This window comes from Thamnophis sirtalis, unplaced genomic scaffold (genome assembly GCF_051295495.1).
Source record: "Thamnophis sirtalis isolate CommonGarterSnake01/CBP01778 unplaced genomic scaffold, rThaSir2_p1.2 scaffold_7, whole genome shotgun sequence".
Taxonomy (NCBI): domain Eukaryota; kingdom Metazoa; phylum Chordata; class Lepidosauria; order Squamata; family Natricidae; genus Thamnophis; species Thamnophis sirtalis.
In genome coordinates, this window is record NW_028261387.1 from 54,605,257 (window position 1) to 54,630,942 (window position 25,686).

Genomic DNA, 25,686 nt, shown 5'->3' on the forward strand with positions numbered 1-25,686 from the left:
AAAAGAAGACTACCACCGACACATATATGTAATGTCTTTCCTAGTTGAATGCTGATTAATATAATACAGCAATGCAGTTTTCCCATCCCTTGCAAAGGGGGGCAATTTTTTTTGATCTACTCAATCTATTTAGAAATTGTTAGCCTGTCATCTATACACTATATTAATAATAAAATAGTTAACAGGAAAAAACCAATAATAAGGAACATATTATATAAAGTTATAAAATTGTAAACAATAAGAGAAAGATAAAACTGAAATTCTAAAAGCCTCTGTTAACAAACTGTTATTGTAATAAATTCATAGAAAATTTACCACAGCTTCAATCCCAAATCATCCCAAATATTAACTCTAATTGGTCCCAGATAAAATATCTATTTTCTGACCATTTTGATCCAAAAAGTTTTTGTAGGTTAATAAAATACAAACCCAGAGTCCCATGCTGTGTTTCTCTACAGAAAGCAGAAATTGATAAGAGCAGTCAAATAAATTAAAGAAGGAAAGCAAAACAGGAAACAGAAAGAATCCAGCTGGGGTTAAAATAAATCAGCATTCAGCCAGCAAATTGCCCCTTAAAGATAAAACAAAACCGGAACTTCAAAAAGTGAATTTAAAAGACCCAGGCATACTTACGACATTCTGCCGGTAGGAAGAGGTGTAAACTTCATTGACTTTTCAGCTGCTCCCACAAGGAGCTACAATCTTCAATATTCCCCCTCCCAGGTGGATTCACAGCCATTCAAAAGTTGTCTTGGGTCATTCCTAAATTGCACCCATTCAAATCCAGGGGCCAAGACTGTCAAAGAACCAGTTCTGGAAGCAAACATAGCAAATAATGAGTAAGAGAAAGAAAACCTCTTACTTCTCAGCTGCCATCTTGGGGAGAAGTGCTGGAAAGCCAGATTCATTTAACAACCATGTTACTAACAACAACTGCAGTGATTCATTTAACAACTATGGCAACAAAGGTCATACAATGAGGCAAAATTCACATAACAAATGTCTTACTTAGCAACAGAAATTTTGGGCTCAATTGTGGTCATAAATTGGGGGTAACTGTATAAGTGCTATCACTATCTCTATCCACGAGCTTCTATAACTGCTGCTAATTTGTCTCCTATATGGGATTATCAAGATCAATAACTATATGTTTCTGAAAATGTTATTGTTGCTGTTGTCACAAATAATGGATATTAAATTCTCAGAATTAATATAAGGCCATATTACTTAATACTTCTATTGCCCAGAAGAGGTTTAAGCTGATACCAAAAAGCCACAGTAGTTTATCACCTATTGTTGCTCTACATTATCTGTATTGAGCGGTTTATCTTTGCTATAAAAATCTTTTAGTCTTAGTTTTATAAGCTCTCAAAGATTTCATTTTAGCTAAACTATAACTATTAAATTGATCATAATATCAAAGGAATTAAAGGAGAAATGTCCCTTATCAAAATTGTTCATTTATTTTTCCAAATTTGAAGCATTATTTTAGCTAAAAAACATTTTCAACCTGTTTTATTCTAGACAAATGCTTTGGATTTTTAAAAAAAGTCCACTTTTTTAGCCCCGACATAAATTTTAATTTGAATCATTTAGAAGGGTTTTTCCTAATAAGTGAATCATATGCTATAAAGTGTTGCTTGATATAAGTATAATATTTATTGTCATTGTACTTAAATACAACAAAATTGGTTTATATATTGACAAATTGGGTATGACCCAGCCTCCCTGTTTCTGAAATCTACATAAAAATCTTCAATTTAGTCTCAAGTTTTTCTGCTTGAAAACAGAAACTATTTGTCTGTCTGTCCGTCCGTCCGTCCGTCCGTCCGTCCATCCATCCATCCATCCATCCATCCAGTGGTGGGTTCCTACCGGTTCGGCCTGGGTCGCAGAACCGGCAACAACCCAGGCTGGCCATGCCTCCAAACTGGTTGCTGCAGTCGCCACTGTTATATAGCATAGTAAGTCCTCACACTTACGAATGACAGCTCCGGCAGCAGCCAGGCGCGTCTTAACCAATCAGACGCGCCTGATGGTTGCCGGGCTGTCATTCGCGAGACAGCTGAGTATAAAAGGCAGCACAACTCCGGAGACAATCCGATCTACTGCACAACTACATAGACTGTCCGGTCTACTGTTTGTTTCTGTTACTATCGTTCTTGTTACATTAAAACGGTTACAGTTACCTCAGATGCCTCTGATTCTTCTGGTAGCGATCTAACACTGGCGACGAGGACTAGGGAACTGGCTCTGAGAACAACCTGTAACTAAAAAAAAAAACAAGCAACGTTTTAAAACGCGTTTTGTTCAAATTCAACGCGTTTTCTTTTTTTTTCCTATCGTTTACTCAGCTGCAGCCAGATTCACCTCAGACAATCCTGATGGCCGGCATGCCAGCTTTTGCTCCTTTCGGAGTCGGTGGAGAAACATGGGAAGCTTTTCTTGAAAGATTCGAGTGTTTTTTAATTGCGAATAATAGACAAAGCTGCTCCCAACCACGGAAGTGTGGATTTTTTTTTAACAGCATGCGGGCCTGAAATGTTCGCCACTGCCAGGTCCTTTGCTGCCCCAAGGGCCATTTACAATCTAACTTGGCAGGAATTAACGGACGGGCTGCAAGCCTACTACGCTCCGACACCTTCCCAGATCGCTCGCAGGTTCGCATACCGCAGGCGAGTGCAGAAGCCCGCAGAAACAGTCAACCAGTTCCTGCAGGCTCTGCGAGTTGCCGCAGCTCAATGTGAGTTTCCGGACCTGGAAGCTAACTTGGCAGAGCAATTTGTTTGTGGACTAAAGGACATTTTTTTAAGGCGTAGATTATTGGGCAAACCTAAAGTCACTCTTGCATACGTGATTGATGAAGCTAGAGCCGCTGAGCTGGCTGATTCATCATCATCAGAAATCGAATGCTACCTCGCCCAGATGTCCGTTAGTGGCAGTTTACCCGCCACTCAGAACGCTCACGCATTGCCTTCTTTAACAGCGCTTGAACCACCGCCACTGCAACAACCGTCATATATCACCAACTTAATTGACGAGTTAGCTCCACTGCCTGACCACCTCAAACAAGTTCAGGTGGACAGGCTGGGTGCATCTCCTCGTCATCCACAGCCTCAGCAAACTCAAGCGATCATCCGCCTTCCTTCAAGCTCCCTGAATATATTCTTCCAAACTTATGTTCAAATAAAAATTACTATAAAAGTCAGCTTACTTTCTGGCTCAAAATACTCTCTAATTAATCCTTCACTACCCTCCCATCTGCACCACCCTTCCCAACTCAATTCAACCTAAACCACAATCCAAAAGCGTCACAATCTCCGCCTTCCTCACCCTAGAGAATAAAACATAAGCAGTTTATGTAAAAGTTCCAAGTTGTCCATCAAGTCTTTTTTTTTTAAAGTCCCATACAATATAATTTCCGAGGTGATCAGCATCATTTCTTACAGCCTTAATGTCTCTTGATCGGTATAGCGCTATGCCATTTTCTACAAAACATAGTCACAGAGTGTTATTCAAGTTAAGATTAAGCAAATATTTTGAAAGCATAACTAAATCCTTGTTCTCCGCTCTGCTGCCCTTCCGAAGGGGAAAAACAATAGCTCCCACCTTGTAGTTGTGTGATTGGTTATTTCTGTTGTACTTCTCCTTGTATTTGTCCAAGTCCGGGTAATTCAGGAAGTCCCGCCTTTAAAATCTTATGATAAAAGTCTCGGGCTTCACAAGCTGAGTTGAGGCGATGTTTCTGATTGTTAAGTGTGACTGTAATACCAAATGGCGCTTCCATCTGTACCGTATCTGATTATCTCTAAGTTCTTTAGTTAAAAAAGCATAGTCTCTCCTGGCTTTTAACATCTGGGGAGGCACCTCTTTAAAAACGATCAAATCCTGTCCATCAATTCGCAGCCTGTTGTTGTAGAACTCTTGCAGCATCGCGTTTCTGGACTCTTTTGTAGCAAAATATATAACCACATCTCTCGGAAGCTGTCTCTGTTTTGCTGTCCACGAATTATGGCGGTAAATTTTTTGGATCTGCCAATCAAAGTTGAGTCCCGGACCGCCCACCACACGACTGAAAGCCTCAAAAAAGGTCTGCTTCAAATTCTCCTGTTCGTTTTCACGCAATCCCCTAACTCTTATTGCAAACGCAGTCTTTTTATAATTTGTCATAACAAGTTGTCTCTCTGCCATTTCAATTTCCTGTTGCAACTTTTCGATTTTAGATGTCAGATTAAAATTGTCTTGTTCCAAAAGTTCCAATTTATCCTCCATTCCTGCAATGTAATCTGTCATCACGGTTATCACTCCGATGGTATCCTTCCTTGTTTGGGCAATCTTAGCATCAAATTTATCACATAGTTCCGAAATAAATTGCATTATTTCCTCTCTAAATTCTCTGAGAGTTTCAAAAAGAAATTCTTTCATTAACAAATCTCCAGTAGGGGGCGTAGAAGGCAAAGACTGTGGCTTTATCGCGATTACTTGGGATGTATTGTTAAGAAAACGCTTGGAATTTTTTGACTTGGGAGCCATTATAAAAAAACAAAAGCGAACAAACAAAGTCTCTGCACACCTTGATTTGCAATAAAATACTTTGAGTAAACTTTGGCAATTAGTAAAGAGAAGTCTTCAGAAAAACAGGGCTGATTAAATATATCAACTGCGAAGGTTATAAAATCGCCATTTTGAAAAACAGTTAAACAAAGGAGTTTTTGGTTAGATTGAAGCAGGTATTTTAAATAGTGATAAACAAAAAAGGATTTCAGGAATGGTCACTGCCCGGACTGATTTTAAATAGCTTAAATTTGTTCTGAGGGGGGAGGATGACCTGCCTTGGGCTGAAAAAAACAGCTGAGAAGATCTGGCTGGAGTAAAAAAAAAAAAGCTCAGCTTTGTGTTGAACCTCTTCTCCGTTCACAGCGAAAAACAAAAGGCTGTGAATTTCAAAGAGATTCTAACGACTGAGCTCCTCCCTGCCCCTTTCTGCCTAAAAGGGGAGATATCTATAGATCTTTTAGATATACAGACCAGAACTCTGGGGGGAGCTCCGTTGAGCCCCCGACGATGACAGGCTCCTCCCCCGGAAGTCCCGACTTCCTGGGCTTCTCAATAGATGCCCAGGGAATCCACCCCACTCCCTCAAAATTAGCAGCCACCAGGAACGCTCCCACTCCAACCTCAAAGAGGCAGCTGCAAGCGTTCCTGGGCCTTTTGAATTTTTACGCGCCATTTATTCCCCACAAGGCATCACTAGCAGAGCTGCTTCATCGGTTGCTCGACCGATCCGCGGCCTGGCAATGGGGCAGCCGTGAAGCGCATGCGTTCGCGGCTGTCAAATCTATGTTAACGTCAGAGGCAGTCTTAGTCCAGTATAGTGACAAGATGCCTCTGACTTTGGCTTGTGATGCCTCCCCCGTGGGTTTGGGAGCAGTTCTGAGCCATGTCCTTCCCAACGGCTCAGAGGCCCCCATAGCTTTTTACTCCCAGACACTGTCCTCCGCCGAGAGGAACTACAGCCAGATAGACAAGGAGGCTCTGGCCGCAGTGTCCGGGGTTAAAAAGTTCCATGATTACCTATATGGGTGGCATTTCACTCTATACACCGATCACAAGCCACTCCTTGGGCTTCTGGCCGGTGATAGGCCGACCCCTCCCATCCTGTCACCACGGATGACTCGCTGGATGGAGTTCTTGGCGGCGTACTCCTACGCCCTTTGCTACCATCCAGGCAAGCAACTAGGGCATGCAGATGCCCTAAGTCGCTGCCCACTTCCTGACAAGGACATCCAATCGGTCCCTTGCCGTTCCGTCCTTGCTATCGCGCAATTGGAACTACCCCTGTCTTCAACTGATGTGGCCACTCACTCTCGGTCTGACCCAGTCATATCGCAGATAATGAATTGGGTCCTGAGAGGATGGCCTACTGCCCCTACATCTCCAGAGTGCAAGCCCTTCAAGGCCAGACAGCTAGAGCTTTCACTTCATTCTGGTTGCCTACTTTGGGGCGACCGTGTGGTCATCCCATCGGTCCTCTGGCAACAAATATTACAACGACTTCACGAAAATCATCCCGGAGTAGTTCGCATGAAGGCTCTAGCAAGGAGTTATGTTTGGTGGCCAGGCTTAGATTCAGAAATCGAGGCCTGGGTCGCCAAATGCGTAACCTGCCAGCAGTCCCGGCCATCTCCCCCCTCCTCTCCCTCCCGGGAGTGGGAGATGCCCCGTGGACCATGGTCTCGAATTCACGTAGATTTTGCAGGCCCCTTCCACGGACAGGTTTTCTTGGTGGTTGTAGATGCGTACTCTCGATGGGTGGAAGTATTGCTTATGCACTCCACCACAGCCGAGAGTACTGTGCGAGCCTTGCGACGCTTGTTCGCAACCCATGGGTTGCCGGACACAGTAGTGTCCGACAACGGCCCGCAATTCTCATCTACAATCTTCCAAACATTCCTCGCCGAGCAAGGGGTCTGCCATGCGCTGGTTGCCCCTTACCATCCGGCCAGTAATGGCCGGGTGGAGAGGGCGGTTCGATCGGCCAAGGAGGCTTTGGAACGATTGAACCGTGGTGACTGGCAGGCAAGGGTGGATGCGTACTTAATGGCACAGCACTCCACTCCTTGCCCCCTTACGCGGAAAAGCCCCGCGGAGCTGCTGATGGGCAGGCGCCTGCGGACCACCCTGGATAGATTGCATCCCCTCTATTCAGGGGTTCAGTCTGGCAACCTGGGGCATCCAACCCCTTCCCGTTCTTTCCTTCCTGGGGATTTGGTCTGGGCTCGGAACTATGGAGGGGAAACTAGATGGGTGCCTGCCACCATAATAGAAGTAACAGGACCCGTTTCCTACAGGGCACGACTTTCTGACGGGTCCATTTGGAGAAGGCACTTGGATCAACTAAGACTCCGACATAACACTGAAGCAGCAGCGTCTCAAGCCGACACGCAAGGGTCTGACATCGGCGCATCTCAGCCAGCCCTGGTTCCGCAATTACGATCCAACGTAGTCAATCCTCCAGCCTTCCAAAGTTCATGCCAGCCTAATCTTCCTTCAAGGGTTCTGGCCCCTGATTCATCTACTGTGCCTCAAGCCAAGCCCACAATCCTCCTCCCTTATATTGGAGGCCACTCTGGGCCTATCCCTCCCAACTCACAGGCCGCCTACCGACCTATAGCCAATCCACCGCCATCTATGGCCGCGCCCCCATCGCCCAGCCTACCTTTGTTTGGTAGTCTTCCAGTTCTTCAAGGAGGGCCTTCTGACGTCACCTGGAGCTCTACTCCCCGAAGGGAGGAGCTCAGACAGGGACATCCTTCACCAACTCCGCCTGCAGCCCAACTGCGGCGGTCAGGGCGTGTCCGCCGTTCACCAGGGTATCTTAATGATTACGCGTGCGCAAGACTAACGCATGCGCACAGCTGGGGGGGAAGAAATGTTATATAGCATAGTAAGTCCTCGCACTTACGAATGACAGCTCCAGCAGCAGCCAGGCACGTCTTAACCAATTAGACGCGCCTGACGGTTGCCGGGCTGTCATTCGCGAGACAACTGAGTATAAAAGGCAGCACAACTCCGGAGACGATCCGATCTACTGCACAACTACATAGACTGTCCGGTCTACTGTTTGTTTCTGTTACTATCATTCTTGTTACATTAAAACGGTTACAGTTACCTCAGACGCCTCTGATTCTTCTTGTAGCGATCTAACAGCCACCATCTTGTTTTTTAGTTCTGCACATGCCCAGTACAATTTCTATTGAACTGCACATGCGTGCTCGGTGTGCGCATGAGCTAAGTGTGCCCATGAGCAAACCGGCAGTAACGCCAGCTAGATATCCACCCGTCTGTCTGTCTGTCTGTCTGTCTGTCTGTCTGTCTGTCTGTCTGTCTATCTATCTATCTATCTATCTATCTATCTATCTATCTATCTATCTATCTATCTATCTATCTATCTATCTATCTATCATCTATCTGGCCATGCTTTAAAGCCTGTTCAGGAATTGTCAATGGGAGGCATTGAATTAAAAAGTTTAATCATGCAAGAAATTTCATTTTTACTGATGTAATTCAGCCTAAAATATTGAAATGTTTTGAAGCCCGATTTTTCATTTCCTTACTTAATTCTTTCCATATTGCTATAGTTATTTGTAAATATTTCATTATATTTGTAGTTAACAGTACTAAATATTTTAAAAATTTATATAATGTTGGAATCCCTAAAACTATGGATTCTTTTTGAGTTTTCAGCGCTATAAAAAACATCCAATTTGTGTTACTGACATTAACTGATAGTCCTTACACCTCTGTAAATTCCTCTAACTCCTTCTTATAACCTAATATAACTGTTAAGTAAAAAGCATTGGAGAGACAAAATCATATAACCTGCAAATTGGATTAAAAGATACAGTTATATGAAAAAGAAAGTACACCCTCTTTCAGTTCTATGGTTTTATGAATCAGGATGAGATAAAAATCATCTGGTCCTTAGCAGTTCTTAAAAGTAGATAAATACAACCTCAGATGAAGAACAACACATGACATATTATACCATGCCATCATTTATTTTAGAAAAAGAAAGCCGGAACGAAGAAGCCATGTCTGAAAAATTAAGTACACCTTATGATTCAGTAGCTTGTAGAACCACCATTAGCAGCAATAATTTGAAGCAATTGTTTTCTGTAAGACTTTATCTCATGTATCATTGTGGAAGAATTTTTAACTTACTCTTCCTTTCAACATTCCTTTCAATTCATTGTGGTTTGTGGGGTTTTATTTATGCACAGCTCTCATGAGGTCCTGTCACAGCATTTCAGTCCAATTGAGCTCTGGACTTTGACTGGGCTATTGCAATGCCTTGATTCTTTCTTTTTCTGCTATTCTGTTGTAGATTTGCTGCTGTGCTTGGAATCATTGTCCTGTTGCATGACCCAATGTCAGCCAAGTTTTAGCTGTTGGATAGATAGCCTCACATTTGACTCTAGAATACTTTAATGTATTCAGAAAAGTTCATGGTTGACGCAATGATTGCGAGGGGCTCAGCTCCTGTGGCTGCAAAGCAAGCCTAAGTCATCACTCCTCCACTACCATGCTTAACAATTGGAATGAGATGTCTGTGCTAATATGCTGTGTTTGGTTTTTGCCAAATGTGGCACTGTGCATTATGTCCAAACATCTCCACCTTGGTCTCATTTGAGCAAAGGACAGTGTTCCAGGAGTCTTGTGATTTGTTCAGATGCAACTTTGCAAACCTAAGCCATGTTGCCATGTTCTTTTTAGACAGAAAATACTTTCTCCTGGCAAACAAACCACTTGTCTGATCTTTTTCTAATTGCACTATCATGACCCTCAACATTTAACATGCTAACAGAGGCCTATATAGTCTGAGATGTAACTCTTGGATTTTTTTTTGCAATTCCTCCTAGCATTATATGGTCTGACCTTGGAGTGAATTTTCTGGGACATCCACTCTTGGGAAAAGTGGCAATTGTCTTGAATGTTCTCCACTTTTGAATAATCTTCCTCGCTCATGTTTCAATTATTTGGAAATTGCCTTATAAACCTTTCTAGATTGATAAGTAGCAACAATTGTTGCAATGAAAGAATCATTGCTGATGTCTTTCCTCTTTGACATTGTGTTAATACAAGTGTCAGCCTCTGTTTTGCTGTTTGCTTTCGGCTGCCATTGAAATGGGGAGGGGGGCATGGTATTTGGGTGGGGAAGTGTTCAGTGCAGGAGTGACTGTAAAAAGGGAGTTATTCTCACCATCTACTGCACAAGTTGCAGATAGAAGTTTTACCGCCAAGGCCAACTGTCCGGCATACCAACCTGATGATGCTTTTTGAAGATGTCTCCCACATGACACCTGTGGGGTGTATGGATTGGACTATGGGATGGGGTTACCAAGGGGAGGGGATTGGGTCATATATTGATATCAGGATTGTGCACGCTTTTGCCTCAGATCAGACTTACTGATGATGAATTCATCAATAGTACTTCGTTAGCAGCAGCTAGCTGCTACTTTGCCTCTTCCTTTCTAAGGAAGCAATAAGAGTGCACTTTTTCAGACATGGTTTTCTCATTTTTAAAAGAACTATTAAAGACCATATGTTTTAACTATGTTCTGATATGTAAAACTATAGAATTCAGAGAGGCTATCCTTTTTTCATATCTTATTTCCCACTTTCATCCTACAAATCTGCTTATTTTTTATTAAAATTTTTAAAAGCCTTTACAAATATTTACCTCCCCTCCCCCCCCCGAACCCATCTCCTCCCCGCCTCCCCCCACAACCTCCCAGAGCAAATACAGGGTATAAATCTTTAACAATCATATTCTAAAGTAAACTAACAGACTTTAGCATCATCCTTCACTTGTACTTTAACTCCTCTTTTGAGAAGCTAACTCTAAACAAATTATATCATTCCTTGATTCTTCAATCATAGGCTATCCAGAGTTTCTTAGTCCCATATTTATTTTGAATATAATCAATCCATCTTCTCCACTCCAGGTTATATTTCTCGTCTGAATGATCCTTGAGATATGTTGATATTTTGGCCATCTCTGCTAAGTTTGTTACTTTTAATGTCCATTCTTGAATAGTAGGCAAATCTTCCTTCTTCCAGTATTGCGCCACCAACAGTCTTGCTGCCATTGTTAGGTTCAGAATCAAATTAGTCTCTATAACAGTACAATCAGTAGTTATACCTAACAAGAATAACTGAGGGGTAAACTTTATCCTCTTTTTAAAAATATTTTGCATAATCCACCATATTTTTATCCAAAATGCTTTAACATTTTTGCAAGTCCACCATATATGATAATACGTAGCATCAGCACAATCACATCTCCAGCATTTAGATTGTAGGTTCAGATACATACAAGCCAATTTTTTGGGATCTAAATGCTATCTATAAAACATCTTGTAGAAATTCTCCTTCAGATTTTGGGCTTTCGTGAATTTTATATTTCTTACCCATATCTTTTCCCATGTATCCAACATTATTGGTTCTTCAAAATTTTGTGCCCACTTTATCATACAGTCTTTAACTAATTCTGTTTCAGAATCCATTTCTATTAATATGTTATATAATCTTTTTATATGCATTTGACTTTGATCCCTAATTTGTTTTAGTAGATTGTCCTCATCTTGCGTAATACCAATTTTCTGATCTTTTTTCCATCTGGCCTGTAACTGTCCATACTGACACCATGTTTGGATTACCTTTTCCTCTTTTAGTACATTTAAAGGTTTTAGCTGTAATATATCTCTTTCTATAGTAAGAAGCTGACTGTATGTGGTTACATCCTGTTTTTGTGCTATACTTACATTCTCTATTGCATATCTGGGAATTGTCCACATAGGTATCTTATCATTTAATTTATGTTCATATTTTTTCCAGACACACAATAAAGCATTCCTTAATATATGACTTTTGAAAGTCTTATCCACTTTCTTGTCATATATCAAATAAGCATACCAACAGTATACCAAATCATGCCCTTCAATATTCAGTAATCTATCCTCTGTTGAATTAATCCAATCACTAATTATTGATAAAACTACTGCTTCGTGATATAGTTTTAAATTTGGCATTTTCAAGCCTACTCTCTCATGTACATCTTGCATTATTTTAAGTTTTATTCTTGGTTTCTTCCCTGCCCAAACGAATTTATTAATACCCTTCTGCCATTTAAGCCTACAAATCTGCTTATTATATCCATATGCAATTCCCAATTCTTTTAGGGCTAGGTTGAATAGTATAGGGATAAAGGGCAACACTGCTTGGTACCTCTGTGATGGAATCTTAATCATAATACTCTTATCTGCACTTTTGTTTATCTATAAATATTTTCATATATTTTATGAAAATTAATCCCAATTTGAAATTTAACATTGGTTATAAAATTGTATTTCCAAAAAATCAAAAGTTTTAAGTATATCTAAAGGACAAATGGCTAAGGAAACCTCATTAAGTTGACTAAGCTGTATAATATATTTTTGATAGGAGTGGAGATATTTTGATTTGAAATAAAGTCAACTGATTCCTATAGAGTGATTGATTCATATTAAAATTTTTACTAATAATCACTTTTAGCTGGCTAACTAACTAGTGTAGAGTTTACACACTCATACACCGAGAAACAGTTGTAGAAATGTTCTTAAAAATTGGTTAATTTTTATTGCTGATTAACCAAATATTATCTTGCAGGGGATTAATATCCGATACCAATAGAAGAAAGAAAAATAAAAGCAAATGCTAATTATATATCCTTTTTAGCAAAGAGCAGTTCTTGGTTGTTTTTATTTATAAGCTGTTGTTCTGAGCTGGTTTTGTTTAAACGTTGTTTTCTTTTTTCAGGCGTAAAGTGTGATCTACCAAAAGTGGAACATGGGGAATTAGTTAATTCATCTAAGCCTTCATATGCCTATAATGATAGCATCACCTTTGAATGTAATTCTGGCTATTCTGCTGTGGGAAGCCTCCATATCAAATGTGGGGAGAACAGCTCATGGGTTCCTGACGTCCCCAAATGTGTCAAAGGTAACTATTGTACAGCCTTACAGGAGAGTTTGCTGACATTTAAAACGGAACATTCTGCCTGAATAACCTGAATCATCATTTTCTCTTTCTCTAGTTATTGCCTCTTCTAGTCACTCTTTTCTTACAAGTAGAATTATATTGATCACCACTGTTCATTCACATGAGAAGAAACTCTAACTATAGGTGTTCAGGGTTTAGGAGCTATTGGAAATACTCTTATATCTTTAAAGCTTTCCATGCCAAATTGGACTTGATTTGCTCCCAGTCTTTCCTTGTATAGGAAAGTTGTTCCACATACAACCAGTAGTGGAATTCAGCCGGTTCGCACCAGTTCAGCTGAACTAGTAGCTAACATATTGTGCCGTTTGTCGAACCAGCTGAAAATAAAGTGAAAGAGAAGGGGTTTATTTTTCTTCTCCTCTCTCCCTTCAGTTAATAGCTCTGAGCAGACAGCCTAGAACCACTTAACAGGTGGTTCTCCACCCTCCTCTCTCTCACACACACAGAGGTTAGATTGGATCACTCTTTGGCTCTCTCTCTTTCTCTTTCTGTGTCTCTTCTCTCTCTCATTTTCTCTCTCTCTCTCTCACACACACACAGCAAAATAAGTTAGATTGGATCATCCTGTTGCTCTCTCTCTCTCTCTCTCTCTCTCCCTCCCTCCCTCCCTCCGTCCCACTAGCGGCAGAGCTTCAGTGGCGACTGACCAGGATGATTTTCAGTTGTCTGCTTTCGTACGTATGACCCTTTTTCACACTTACGACCGTTGCAGCATACCTATGGTTACATGCTGTCAATTTCACTTAACAACTGTGGTATGAATGGTCGCAAATGGGGCAAAAATCTCTAAACAACTGTCCTACATACCAAAAGAAAATGTGGGCTCAATTGTGGTCAGAAGGCCTCACCTGAAGGAGGAGGGGGATCAAGGAGAAAAAAAGGGGGAAAGCAGTTGAGTGAGAAGCACCCCACTCGCCAAGCATTGAAGCATCCCCACTGGAGAGAGACAGATTGAGAGACAGAGACAGAGACAGAGAGATAGAGAGAGAGATAGAGAGAGAGATAGAGAGAGAGAGAGAGAGAGAGAAATTCAATCCAACTTCTGTGTGTGTGAGAGAGGGGGGGAGAGACAGAGCGATCTCCAATCCATCCTCAGAGGCTTACAGTATCTAAGGTCTGATAGTGGTGGGTTTTTTATTCTCTCTCTCACACACACACACACACACTCACACATACACACACAAACAGGATAGATTGGATCACCCTTTTGCTTTCTCTCTCTCTTTTTTTTATTAATTTTTTTTAATTTTTAATTTAAAACAAGTACAACATCTTTCTTTACATGCTATAGAAAGTGTGTCAGTCGGTCACAAATAAACTTTCGTGCATCTCCTCCACAGTCAACAAACATAACTCATGTTAACTCGAGCATTTTAACTCAAATATTCATACATATCACCATCATCATATCTCCATTTTCATTTGACTGTAATTATTATTTAAAAATATTAATAAGAATAATAATATTAAACAATACATGCCCACACCAGTGGGAAAAGAAAAAATCAAAAAAAGAAAAGAAAAGACAAAAAGAACAAAAGACAAGGCAGGGAAGAAAAAAAAAAAAGAACACGGGTATATATTATATATATAAAAAAGTATATCAGCTGGTTACAACATGTTTTGGTGCATCTCTTCCATTAATTCATATTAATTCAAATATCTTAACTCAAATGTTTACCATATTAACATCATCATACTTCCACTTTTAGTTGACTACAGTTATTTAAGCATCCTTCATCCTTAACTATGCCAAAGAATTAATCCATAACACCTGCTGACATTTCATTTACTTGTTTGTAAAATCCTCTATTAACATCAAATCCTCATATCCTATTTTAGCTGAACATCCATAATATTTAATACCAAAAATTCCATCTTCCATGCAGTATAGTTTATTATCATTCTCCCTTCTTTATGTAGTTATATCATATATCATAACATTATCCCCATATTAATTAACATTTAACTGTATATATTTTGTTTTATTTTTTAATAGTGATAATTATTGTGATTAATAACCTTTGTATATAATCCAAAAATATTTCCAACCTTCCTTTCTCATATCCAATTATTATTTATCATATCAACTCCACATTATATACATTACTATCAATATCAGTTATTATTCAGCTATATCTATTATAAATAAGAGTAATTAGATTTAGCTAATTTTCAATTGTATTCTTCAATCTATCAGCCTATGTCTCTCCAATAGCAAAACTTCCTTAGTCCTATTGCCATTCTTAAAACAAGTTCCCCATATGTTTTTATAAGCAAGTCCAAACAGAAATATCTTCGCACCTTTTTGCTTAGGGTGCCTCTGGTGTAGTAACATTGTCCTTGACTTGTTCCACTCAATTTGTCTTTGATTTTCAAGGGTGGTATTGAAAATTCTGCAAATAATGTTTCATAAAGTATAGATTCTTTAATGCTTCTCATTCCTCCTGCAATCCATCTTTTGAGATAAGTTTTCTGTATGGCTGCCCCTCTTTCAAGCGTTGGATCTCTTTCTCTTTCTACCTCCGAAGTAGACCAGACGCCCGACGTGTCAGCAAGTTGAGAGACTTCCTTTCTGACATTCTTCATTTGAATTTCAGGAGCACTCAAACATTCAACATTCTCACTCTTTCCTTCATATTTTAATATTAAAAACAACAGATAGTCCAGTTTTTTTCCAGATTTTTCATATGTATCAAACAACTTTTGAAAAGCGGAAAAAATCATTTGAAACGAATCACTTGAAGCAAGTACGGACGCCATGATGTGACGCAGAAGATATTTGCAAGTAAGGACACGCTGGGAGCTATGCAATCTTATCTGATCTTAGACCAACACAGCCAAGCAGTAACAGTGTCAAGTTGTAAGAAGCCAAATTATAGTAAATTGGTTTACAGCCCACTTAAGGAGAGCCTGAGGGAATGTTGAAGTAAAATAAACTTTCCTTTATCCACGTAAACAGCATTCAAAGCATTTAAGAAATAGGGTAACCACCAGCCATAAATCCATTAAAAAAAAAACAATTCGCCACTAGATTCTTCTGTTCTTTGGTTTCAATTAGCTTAGATTTTAATGCGAACCATCTCTCTTTGAGTAATAAAATCAGCTTACCAGTTGAAATCACTTCTACCATTCTTAGGGGCTACCTGCAGTTTCGGTTAGCATACAGCTAATCCAGAAAGGGTTGGCAAAAGGGGTTGAATTCCAAGCCCCCCCCCCCCCCCCCCGAAGACCTGCGAACGTCTCTGAGGTCACTGGATCTCCCCAAACCTTCACTGTCTCTCCAGGACAGCTAGGATCGAAAACGACCCATCCAATTCGTCCGGAATAGGGGAATTTCAGGAATGGCCTGAAACTCCATCTTCTCACTGCTAAGCCCCGCCTTCTTCCCCCCCCTCTCTCTTACACACATAGACACACACACACAAACAGAGGTTTGATCAGATCACCCTTTTGCAGCAGACCTTCATTGCCAGGTAAGCAGGACGCTTTTCACTCGTCCGCTTTCGTACTTATGATCATTTTTCACACTTACGACCGTTGCAGCACTCCTGTGGCCACTTGGTCCCAATTTGTATCCATAAGCAATTCACTTTTGCAAACAAACTGCAAGAACACAAATAAAACATTAACCAAATATTATCCTGTAGGGGCTTATTATCCGATACTAATAGAAGAAAAAAAATAAAAGCAAATACTAATTATATATCCTTTTTAGCCAAGAGCAGCTCTTGGTGGTTTTTATTTATAAGCTGTTGTTCTGAGCTGTTTTTCTTTAAACGCTGCTTTCTCTTTTCAGGCGTCAAGTGTGATCTACCAAAAGTGGAACATGGGGAATTAGTTAATTCATCTAAGCCTTCATATGCCTATAATGATAGCATCACCTTTGAATGTAATTCTGGCTATTCTGCTGTGGGAAGCCTCCATATCAAATGTGGGGAGAACAGCTCGTGGGTTCCTGGCATCCCCAAATGTGTCAAAGGTAACTATTGTACAGCCTTACAGGAGAGTTTGCTGACATTTAATACGGAACATTCTGCCTGAATAACCTGAATCATCATTTTCTTTTTCTCTAGTTTTTGCCTTTTCTAGTCACTCTTTTCTTACAAGTAGAATTATATTGATCACCACTGTTCATTCACATGAGAAGAAACGATAAGTATAGGTGTTCAGGGTTTAGGAGCTATTGGAAATACTCTTATATCTATAAATCTTTCCATAGTATAGAAAGTATAGAGGAAGAAGGAAAAAAAAGAAACCCCAGTTTAAAAGTACAAGTAAAGAGTTCATCCATAGAAAACAAACAAAGTTAAGATAGAAAAGATAATATGATCGTCTTATACCAGAGTTAATTCGCCACTTATTTTCTTCTGTCTTCAATTTTATTTTAAATTCCAATTCTTTTGGGTTTTCCTTTCTCTAATAATAAAAAATTTCTCACCAATTCGACACACTCCTATACTGCTTCTGTTTTCAGAGGGTTGTCCCAACCTTCGGCAGCCATTTTGGTTGCTTCTCTTGTAGCTGGCAAAAAGAGCTTTCTGCTGGATCAATCAGGGGCTTTGCGATGCTCCTGAGATCAGCAGGATATGCTCTTCTCTATCATTGTTCCTTCAGAACAGTTTAGGTCCAAAATGACTGTCCAGAAACAGACATGTTGACAACAATCCTGGAGTCCCAAGATTGCATGTTGTGTCATTGCGATGTCAAGCCCTCCCTCTTCTGCAACTTGTTATTTCTGATGCTAAATTCTGTGGCCATGGAAAATAGTTTCATCTCATAATCCTCTTTGTTTACTGCTCTTTGAAGCAGTTGTAACTTATCAATCTCCTTCTGATAATGTAGGTTTCAGAATCAAACAGTCCTCCAGGTGTGATTTTCCTGGTGCCAAGTAGAGGGGAACAATGATTTCATGTGTTTCAATGTGTGCTTCTTCTAATAGCAATAGCACTTAGACTTATATACCATTTTACAGTGTTTTACAGCCCTCTCTAAGCAGTTTACAGAGTCAGCATATTGCTCCCAACAATCTGTGTCCTCATTTTATCGACCTCAGAAGGATAGAAGTCCGAGTCAACCTTGGGTCAGTGAGAATGTAGTTCAGATGTGCAATGCAGTTTAGATTTATATTAATCCTTCTAATAACTGTTTCATTCTCCTGACTTGTGATCAGCTTCTTGTCAGTGGCCACCTCTAAATCTTCAGGTGTAACATTTCAAGCCATGACTCCACCATCTTGTATGTTTGTCTTACATCTTTTTTTCTCTAAATGTAGTACTTCACTTTTTTTCCTGTTAAAGGATGTAGTTTCCCTTTCAACCCTGTGTTTGAGGCTAGATTGCAATGTGTATTAGTTAGAACAGGGGTATCAAACTCACAGCCTGCGGGCAGGATGTATCACATGCTGGCCCTGCCCAGCTTAGTGAAGGTGAAAAAAGTCCCAATACATCACGTGACAACGCGAGTTTGAAACCCCTGGGTTAGAACTTCCAGTTCTGTGTCACTCACATATTTGATAGCTATTCAGGTCATTAGTAAAATGTTAAATTATACTGGATCTAAAACCAGTCTCTGTGAAACTTTCCTAGTTACTGTGCTCCATCTTGGCAGATATCCATTAATGCTGATTCTCTGATGTGGTTAGCCAACCCTGCTTTATTAGAATGTCTTCTAAATTACACTAATAGATTGGCATTGAAGATATTCTCTGAAATACTGACACCTTTTCAAAACTTGGGAAAATCCAGGTTCCCTATATCGGTCATATTCCTCTAAATCAGTGGAATGGTTACCCTGTCAAAGGAGGACACAAGATTTCTCTCACGTTATTTTTATTTGTTTGTAAAGCTATGCTGGCCTTTGGGTCATGGTATTGTCTTTAAGATCGCTGCAAATAGCTCTCTTTAATGCCTATTATAACAATCCTTATTGGCCTGTACCTACAATAATTGCATTTGTTTCCAATCTGTACCACTCAAATCACCATTTCAGAGGTAAAATAGAAGTTGAGTTTGTCTGCTTTTTCTTGGTCATCTGTTAAAATTTCTGCATTCCAAGTAAGCAGTGAGTGGGCCTGCCATCTCTGTTATCTTTTGTCTTTTGACATATTTCAAGAAAATCTTGCTCGATTATGGCCCTCTTGCTCCCCTTATATCGTTTTCTGCTTCTGTTGCCCTGACCTTATTCCTACACTTCTGGACTTATGCCCAAGAATATTGGCATAAGCCCTTAAAACTGAATGGTTGGGCTTCACTAGTGTAATAGACCTTTATTTCTGTTCTCTACTTCAGAACTTCCTCATTTTTTACTTATCTACAGCTCAGTGTCCAACCCCAGATCTACCTCCCCATTCTTCACTAAGAGAAGGAGAAGTCCTAGCAGATAACTATCCTGCTGGAACTAATCTGATGTTACGGTGCATCCCAGGTTATGAATATATATCTGGAAGTGTTCCTAAGATAACATGTCTTACAACTGGGAAGTGGTCAGATCTTCCTACACTTTGTCAAGGTGAGTATCTTTTGTCAATAACAGTGGCTGCTATGAAATGTTGAATGAAATACTTTCAGTTCTTCAAAATTACCAGATTTAAAGTTGTACGTTTAATTTCCAGTCTATAACTTACTTGGAACAAAAGAGTAACTGAAAATTCTTCTGACTATTCGATCATGAGAATTTAACAAAGGATATTTATACCAAGCAAAAAGAATAATGTAAAGTTTTAATAATGCAAAGCAAAAAATGTGTGTTTTTTTTAGAAATTAAAAATTGCTTAGCAAAATGAATGAAAGTACAGAAGAAAAACATTAAAAATTATCTTAGTAAATTTGTAATTGAGGATGAAGTTAAAATGGCAATCAAAAAGATAAAAAGCCAGAAAAAGTTCCAAGAACATATAGAGTTGAAGATTTTTTTTCAAGAAACAAGCTCCAGCCATTTTTTGCACAAGGAGGTTCTGGGTAGTGTGCAAAAGAAAGCTCTAAGTGGTGTGTAAAAGAAGGACCCTATCAGTATTTCTGGGCATTTATGTCAGAGGACCCTCATGGACCATGAATGCTAACATGCTTGTGAAGAAGGCACAGAGGAGGCTGTACTTCCTGAGAATGCTAAGGAAGATAAATCTATCTCAGCATCTACTCTGTCCTACTATCGCAGCACTATTGAGAGTGTCCTGACATACGGCATTCTTGCATGGTATGGGAGCAGCTCTGCAGCAGACGAAAAAGCTCTAAAGAGAATCATTAAAACTGCCCAGAATATCACCGGGCTCCAGCTACCAGTCCTGGATGACATCTTCACATCTCCCTGTTTGAGGAAGTAACATAACATTCTCAGAGACTCTTCCCATCCTGCTTACAATCTTTTTAGACTGTTGCCTTATGGCAGAAGATACAGAACAATTAAAACTAGGACCACATGTCTTCTGAATAGCTTTTATCCCAGAGCTATAATTGCACCCAACAATGAACTAAAGGGTCACCATCAGTGAGCTATTAGACAGCACTACTTGGTCTGTTATGTGGATGTTTGAGTGGTTTAAGGGCGGGGAATTTTTTGGTGGGTGGGGATTGTTATGTGTGTTGAGTCTGGACTCTGGGTGTTATGTGAATTTCATTGTATGTGTAAACTGTGTATATATATACAATGACAATAAAGTAAAGTAAAGTATTGGGTTCCTGCATGGCACAGACAGCCCTGCCAGGCTTTAGAAACTTTCTATGGTGCCTTCCACTGCGTGTGGCTGAGATGAGAAGCCCAGTGGACAGAATGCAGGCAACAGAATCAGACAACTTGTTGCAGCCAACTTGCCATGGGAGAACTTGCTTCAGGACAATTCAATTCAATTTATAGCCTGTCACATTTTATTTTGTCCCTCCTTTTGCATCCTTTAATGATTTTATTCCACCATTTCTTTAACATTACTGTAACTCTTGTCCTGATGCCACAGTGAGTTGTCCCAGACTCCCAGCCAAGCAAGCAGATAAAGATGATCAAAGTCAGCCATTTCCACATATTGGCAAACTACTATGAAGGAAAGTTTAACTAAACTTTAACCAAAAAATCACGGGACTGGAAGCAGAGGTGGGTTGCTACCGGTTCAGCCCGGATTGGGCAAAGCAGTAGTGGTGTAGGCGGGAGGCTCTGCCCACTTGCCCAAATGCTTCTGTGCGTGCCCGAACCAGTATTAAAAAAATAGCAACCCAACTCTGGCTGGACGCATCCTTGGGTATCTTCTAGTCCAAGAGCCAAGCTAGAAATCCTTGTACCATCCTGAATAAATGGTTGTCCAATCTTTGGACCATAATGTAGAAAATTATTTTTTATTCCCCCATTACCTCATATGTGACAAAGGGATAATTGTTTACTATCCTGTTTCTAGATAATACATTAAGGGGGAGAAGGGGACAGAGCCTTAAAATGTAGAAATTGTATAATATGGGTCTTCAATAGATTGAATTCAATGAATTGAAATAAGTTTAATTTTATATTTATTGATAAAAAGGTCCTGAAAGATAGACATAAAAATTAAGCTTCATTTATACAGGTACTCCAGAATCTGTGAAATACCTGGGGATTATTATTCTTGGAAAAATATCCTGTCTAGTAGATAAGAGCTTTGCAATTGAAATTTCCCAGATGAGTGAGGATATTAAGTTGAAGATATCTCTGTTTCTAAGGAACATTAATATTGCACCAAGGTAGTTGGTTCCACTTAAATATTTTAAAGAGTTTGATAAATGAACAGTGAAATATTTAAGGAAGGAACAAGTAACCAGAATTTCTTAAAGTTAGGCTTCTATACAATTATGGTGATTTTAATTTTTAAGGACTAACTTATTAATAACAATCCACTATTAAAGTTATTTTGCTACTAACCATTGTTGGCTCAACTTACTATTTAGCATTTTTTAATTCCTGATTCAAAATATATTAGTAATTAAGCCTTTGATAATGATCAGAAGTATTTGAGCCATAGGGGGCAGAAATTAAATTTTTATTTTCATTATCATTAGAAACTAAAACTTTGAAGCATTTTGCTTAAAATACTTGGTCATGCTTTTATTTTGGAAACCATGATTAGTTCTGACATTCTGTAGAAGGAATATACCACATAAAATTAAAGCTTTTGATGTGTTTGTTGTTTGGCTCTGATGCCATACAGACTTTGGAAACTCCAGAGGCATTAATTAAACCCACAATTTATTTACATCATTAATATATATATATATATATATATATATATATATATATATATATATATATATATATATATATATATATATATATATATATATATATATATATATATATATTGCTCAAGAAATCTAAAATAGAGAATTAGACTCTCCTCTATTGTCCAATCATGTCTCCAGGTTTAAAGAATGTTAGCACTGCATATGTTTCATGTGATTTAAAAACTTGAGTAAGCAAAATAACTGAGAAGAGGTGGGTTATTGTGCTGATGAACAAATATTGTAAAATTATCAATACCATTCATGTTGTTATGGAGATGTAATAATTTTGAAAAACAGTCTTCTTGCTATACATGATGTAGACACGCCAATAATAATAATTGTTTAAATATTATTACTGTTATGAAGAGTGACTTAGAAGGAAGTTAAGAATGAGAGCTGTTTAATAATCTGTTAAAATATATCCTCCAAATTAGGAATTTTTCCATCTACAAACATTAGTTTGCATGTTCTGCTTGTTCTTTTGTAAAAAAAAAAGTAATTATATACACATGGAAGGATGTTTATATATTAGAAAACAATTGGCATAATGATATTTTTGAACACCTAACCCTTGAATTGGCTTTGTGTCAAAACAGAGGTAAGTTTGAAGAATTCCATTCTGTGTTGCCTAGATTCAGTTTATGGTTTAACAAGTGAAAAATAATGTTTGAAATTTTGAAATTTGTACAGTTCCAGTGCTTTATTGTCTGCTTTAAGGTTTTTAGTTTGTTTAGTTTGTTTAGTTTGTTTTCCTTTTAAACATGTAATTTATTTTACCATAGTTCTATATTATGCATATATATTTATAATTATGTTAATAATTATTTTATTGTTACTATATAATTTCAAGAGATTTTAATATACACAGAGAATATTTGAAAGAATTTGACTCCGTAGCATTGAGCTTTTTTCCAGTTCATGCAGCTGCTTCATAAACTGCTTTTGGCTGTTTTCATATGTAAATGCATGAACAGCCACTGAAGTGAACAGATATATGTACAGAAGCTGTGGATAGTTTACCAAGTAGCTCTGCATTCCAAAACAACTCTTTTGAGGGATACAACTATAATATAATATGGAGAAATGTAAAGCTAGAATAATACAATCTTCTGGTCTTGTGTTTATTTTGTTGTAAGACTCACAAGGGCACATGATAACTTCACTTCCAATCTTTTAGGACAGCGATGTCGTGTTCCAAATATAGAAAATGGCTACATAGTATCTTCAAATGAACTCCGGTTTGGTGAAAAAGTAACCTTTGGTTGTGATTATGGGTAAGTTAGAGATTATTTGTTGAAGCAAATTGTAGAAATATCTCTGGAGTCAATGGATAAAAAATATTGATAATAAAATCTGAATTATGAACTATATATTATAATTGTCTATATTCCTATAGATAATAATAACATATACAATATTTTTCACTCCATAAGACACTTTTTTCTCTCCCAAAAGTGGATAGAAATGTCTGTGTGCCGTTTTTTGCCTCTGTGCACCCCATTGGCCTCTGCACGTCCCATTTTTCAGTCCATTTTTTGCTTCTGCGTGCCCCATTTTTACCCTCTGCACGTTCCATTTTTTTGCCCATTTTTAGTCTCCTCTTGCCTCATTTTTGGCCTCCACGCATCCCGTTTTTTGGCCCATTTTTGGCCTCCGCACGGACACATCTTTCAAAGTAACTTAAAACAGATTTACAGAAATCTGCAGAAATTATATAAAGGCATTATTTATATGTAACTCAGTAAAATTCTGCCAATATGTCAGTAGGTGTTTGCTAATCATCCTGGATTTTGAGGTGACAGAATCAACTGGAAGAAAATCTGATACTGTTCTTTATCTGCGTATTTTGTCAGCATTGCAAATTGCTATCTTGCCTTACATATGAATATTAAATTTAGGTTCAACTGTAGCAAGTTGGACTTAATTGGCCCTGTTTATCTTAACCTACCTTTTTGAGTAGCTTGATGTAACAAATATTTTAAAACTAAGAAAAGAGTAACTACAGACCACTGGTTCTATAAGGTGAGAGAAAAAGGGTCAGGATTTGAAGTCTGGGACTGAAATAGATCAAATTTCTACTATGCTGGTATCCTCAGAAGTTCTTTATAATATGTGACTTCCTAAATCTCAGTAATGTCGTTGTATTTGTTTGGGAATGTGGAATGGAGAGGAGAAAGCAAGTTTAGCAGAGTGGTGTAGATATAAAGCTTTGCTATTGGTTTGAAGATGAACACTTCTTATATAAAGCACCTATCAAGTTCTCAGGATATACTTCTGGAATTTCTTACTAGGCAAATATGTACCAGAGTATTATAATGGTTGGAGTCCTACATTTTAGTACATCATAATATAATTTGTTTGTTTTGAGTCAGCATGTTTTGTGAACCAGTGGTGGGATATGACCAGTACGCCCCGGTATGGGCATACTGGTGCCTGCTGGGAGCACCAGTTACCATTCCAGTACGATACTCTGGAAGGCCCACCCATCCTCCTTACCTATATTTGAGCTAATCGGTGTATGTGGTGGACGCTGGGCCCTGTTGCAGTGTACCAGTTGCAACAGGATCCGGAACTCACCACTGCTGTGAACCCAGCCTATTGTGGCCTATTTTAGAAACTGCAACTAAAAATAAGACTGAGAAATAAGACTTTTCTTCCCTTTAGGTTCAGAATCATAGGTGGCAACACCCGTTCATGTGTTTTGAAAGGTGGCAAAGTTGACTGGGATAGAGAACCTCCACTTTGCGAAAGTAAGATGAAATTTTGTTTAAGCTTATTAGGCTTCTTTTGGTGCTTTTACGTTTAGCTTAATATCAAAAGTTCAGTCTACTTAGCTTTTAGTTGAATATCCCAAAGGTGCTTTTTCAAAAGACAACTGGACTTTCTTTGTTTTCACTTGAAGACGTTTCACTTCTCATCCAAGGGGCTTCTTCAGTTCTGAAAGCACCTCCCCCAAGCTTTTTGAATGAGAAGTGAAACATCTTCAAACAAAAACAAAAACAGTCCAGTTGCTTTTTGAAAAAGCATCTTTGGGACAGTCATGACCTCGATATACATATCCACTCTAGATGAGTTCAAATTCAAAGGACCGGATGGATTGTCTCAAAATTGCTATTTCAAAAGACAACTGGATGGTTTTTTCCCCCTGAGCAAGAAGAACAAAACATTTCCCTTCTCATCCAAGAAACTTCATCAGTTTCATCACTTCTTGGATGAGAAGTGAAACGTTTTGTTCTTCTTCCTCAGGAGAAAAATCTGTCCAGATGCCTTTTGAAAAAGCACCTTTGAAACAACTATGACCTGGATGACTGAGAATTTCCACAGACATTTGACCAGACAGAATAAATTCAGGATTTTGAAGGAACTGCGAGACATAATCTTGGAACCACTGAATATAGTCTTTCATAGCTCCTAGACCTCTAGAGCATGGGGGAATGACCAGAAGACTGGAGAAGAGCTAATGTGGTTTCGATCTACACAAAGGGGAAAAAGTGGATACAGGAAACCCCTGTTGTGACCTGGCAGCAGATTCAGACAGTGAGGCGGTTGGGGAGGAACATGGGCCAGTCCAGGGATGGGTTTCAAAACTTTTTATTACCTATTCTGTGGGTGTGGCGTGGCAGTCATGTGACTGGGTGGGCGTGGCCAACTTGATGTCACTCTCCAGGAGATATGGATTGGGTAAAATGTGGTGAAGCTCACTTAACAACGCTCTTGCTTAGCAACCAAAATTTTGGGCTCAATTGTAGTTATAAGTCAAGGACTATCTCTGCCTTCCTCTGCATGGCAGCTGTGTCCTAGTAAACTCCTTTTCCTTTCTGGCAATTTTCCTCTCTATTAGAGGAAC

The 25,686-nt window shown here is 39.0% G+C and overlaps 1 protein-coding gene across 1 annotated transcript in view; it reads left to right on the top strand.

Annotated features, from left to right (window-relative positions):
- Nucleotides 1-25,686, top strand: part of LOC106553971 (complement receptor type 2) — a 119,619-nt gene that overhangs the window by 2,389 nt on the left and 91,544 nt on the right. The window contains exons 2-6 of the mRNA XM_087720851.1: nt 12,361-12,543; nt 16,403-16,585; nt 18,922-19,113; nt 23,017-23,113; nt 24,504-24,589. Of these exons, the coding sequence (XP_087576977.1) occupies nt 12,361-12,543; nt 16,403-16,585; nt 18,922-19,113; nt 23,017-23,113; nt 24,504-24,589 (741 nt within the window). The remainder of the gene's footprint in view (nt 1-12,360; nt 12,544-16,402; nt 16,586-18,921; nt 19,114-23,016; nt 23,114-24,503; nt 24,590-25,686) is intronic.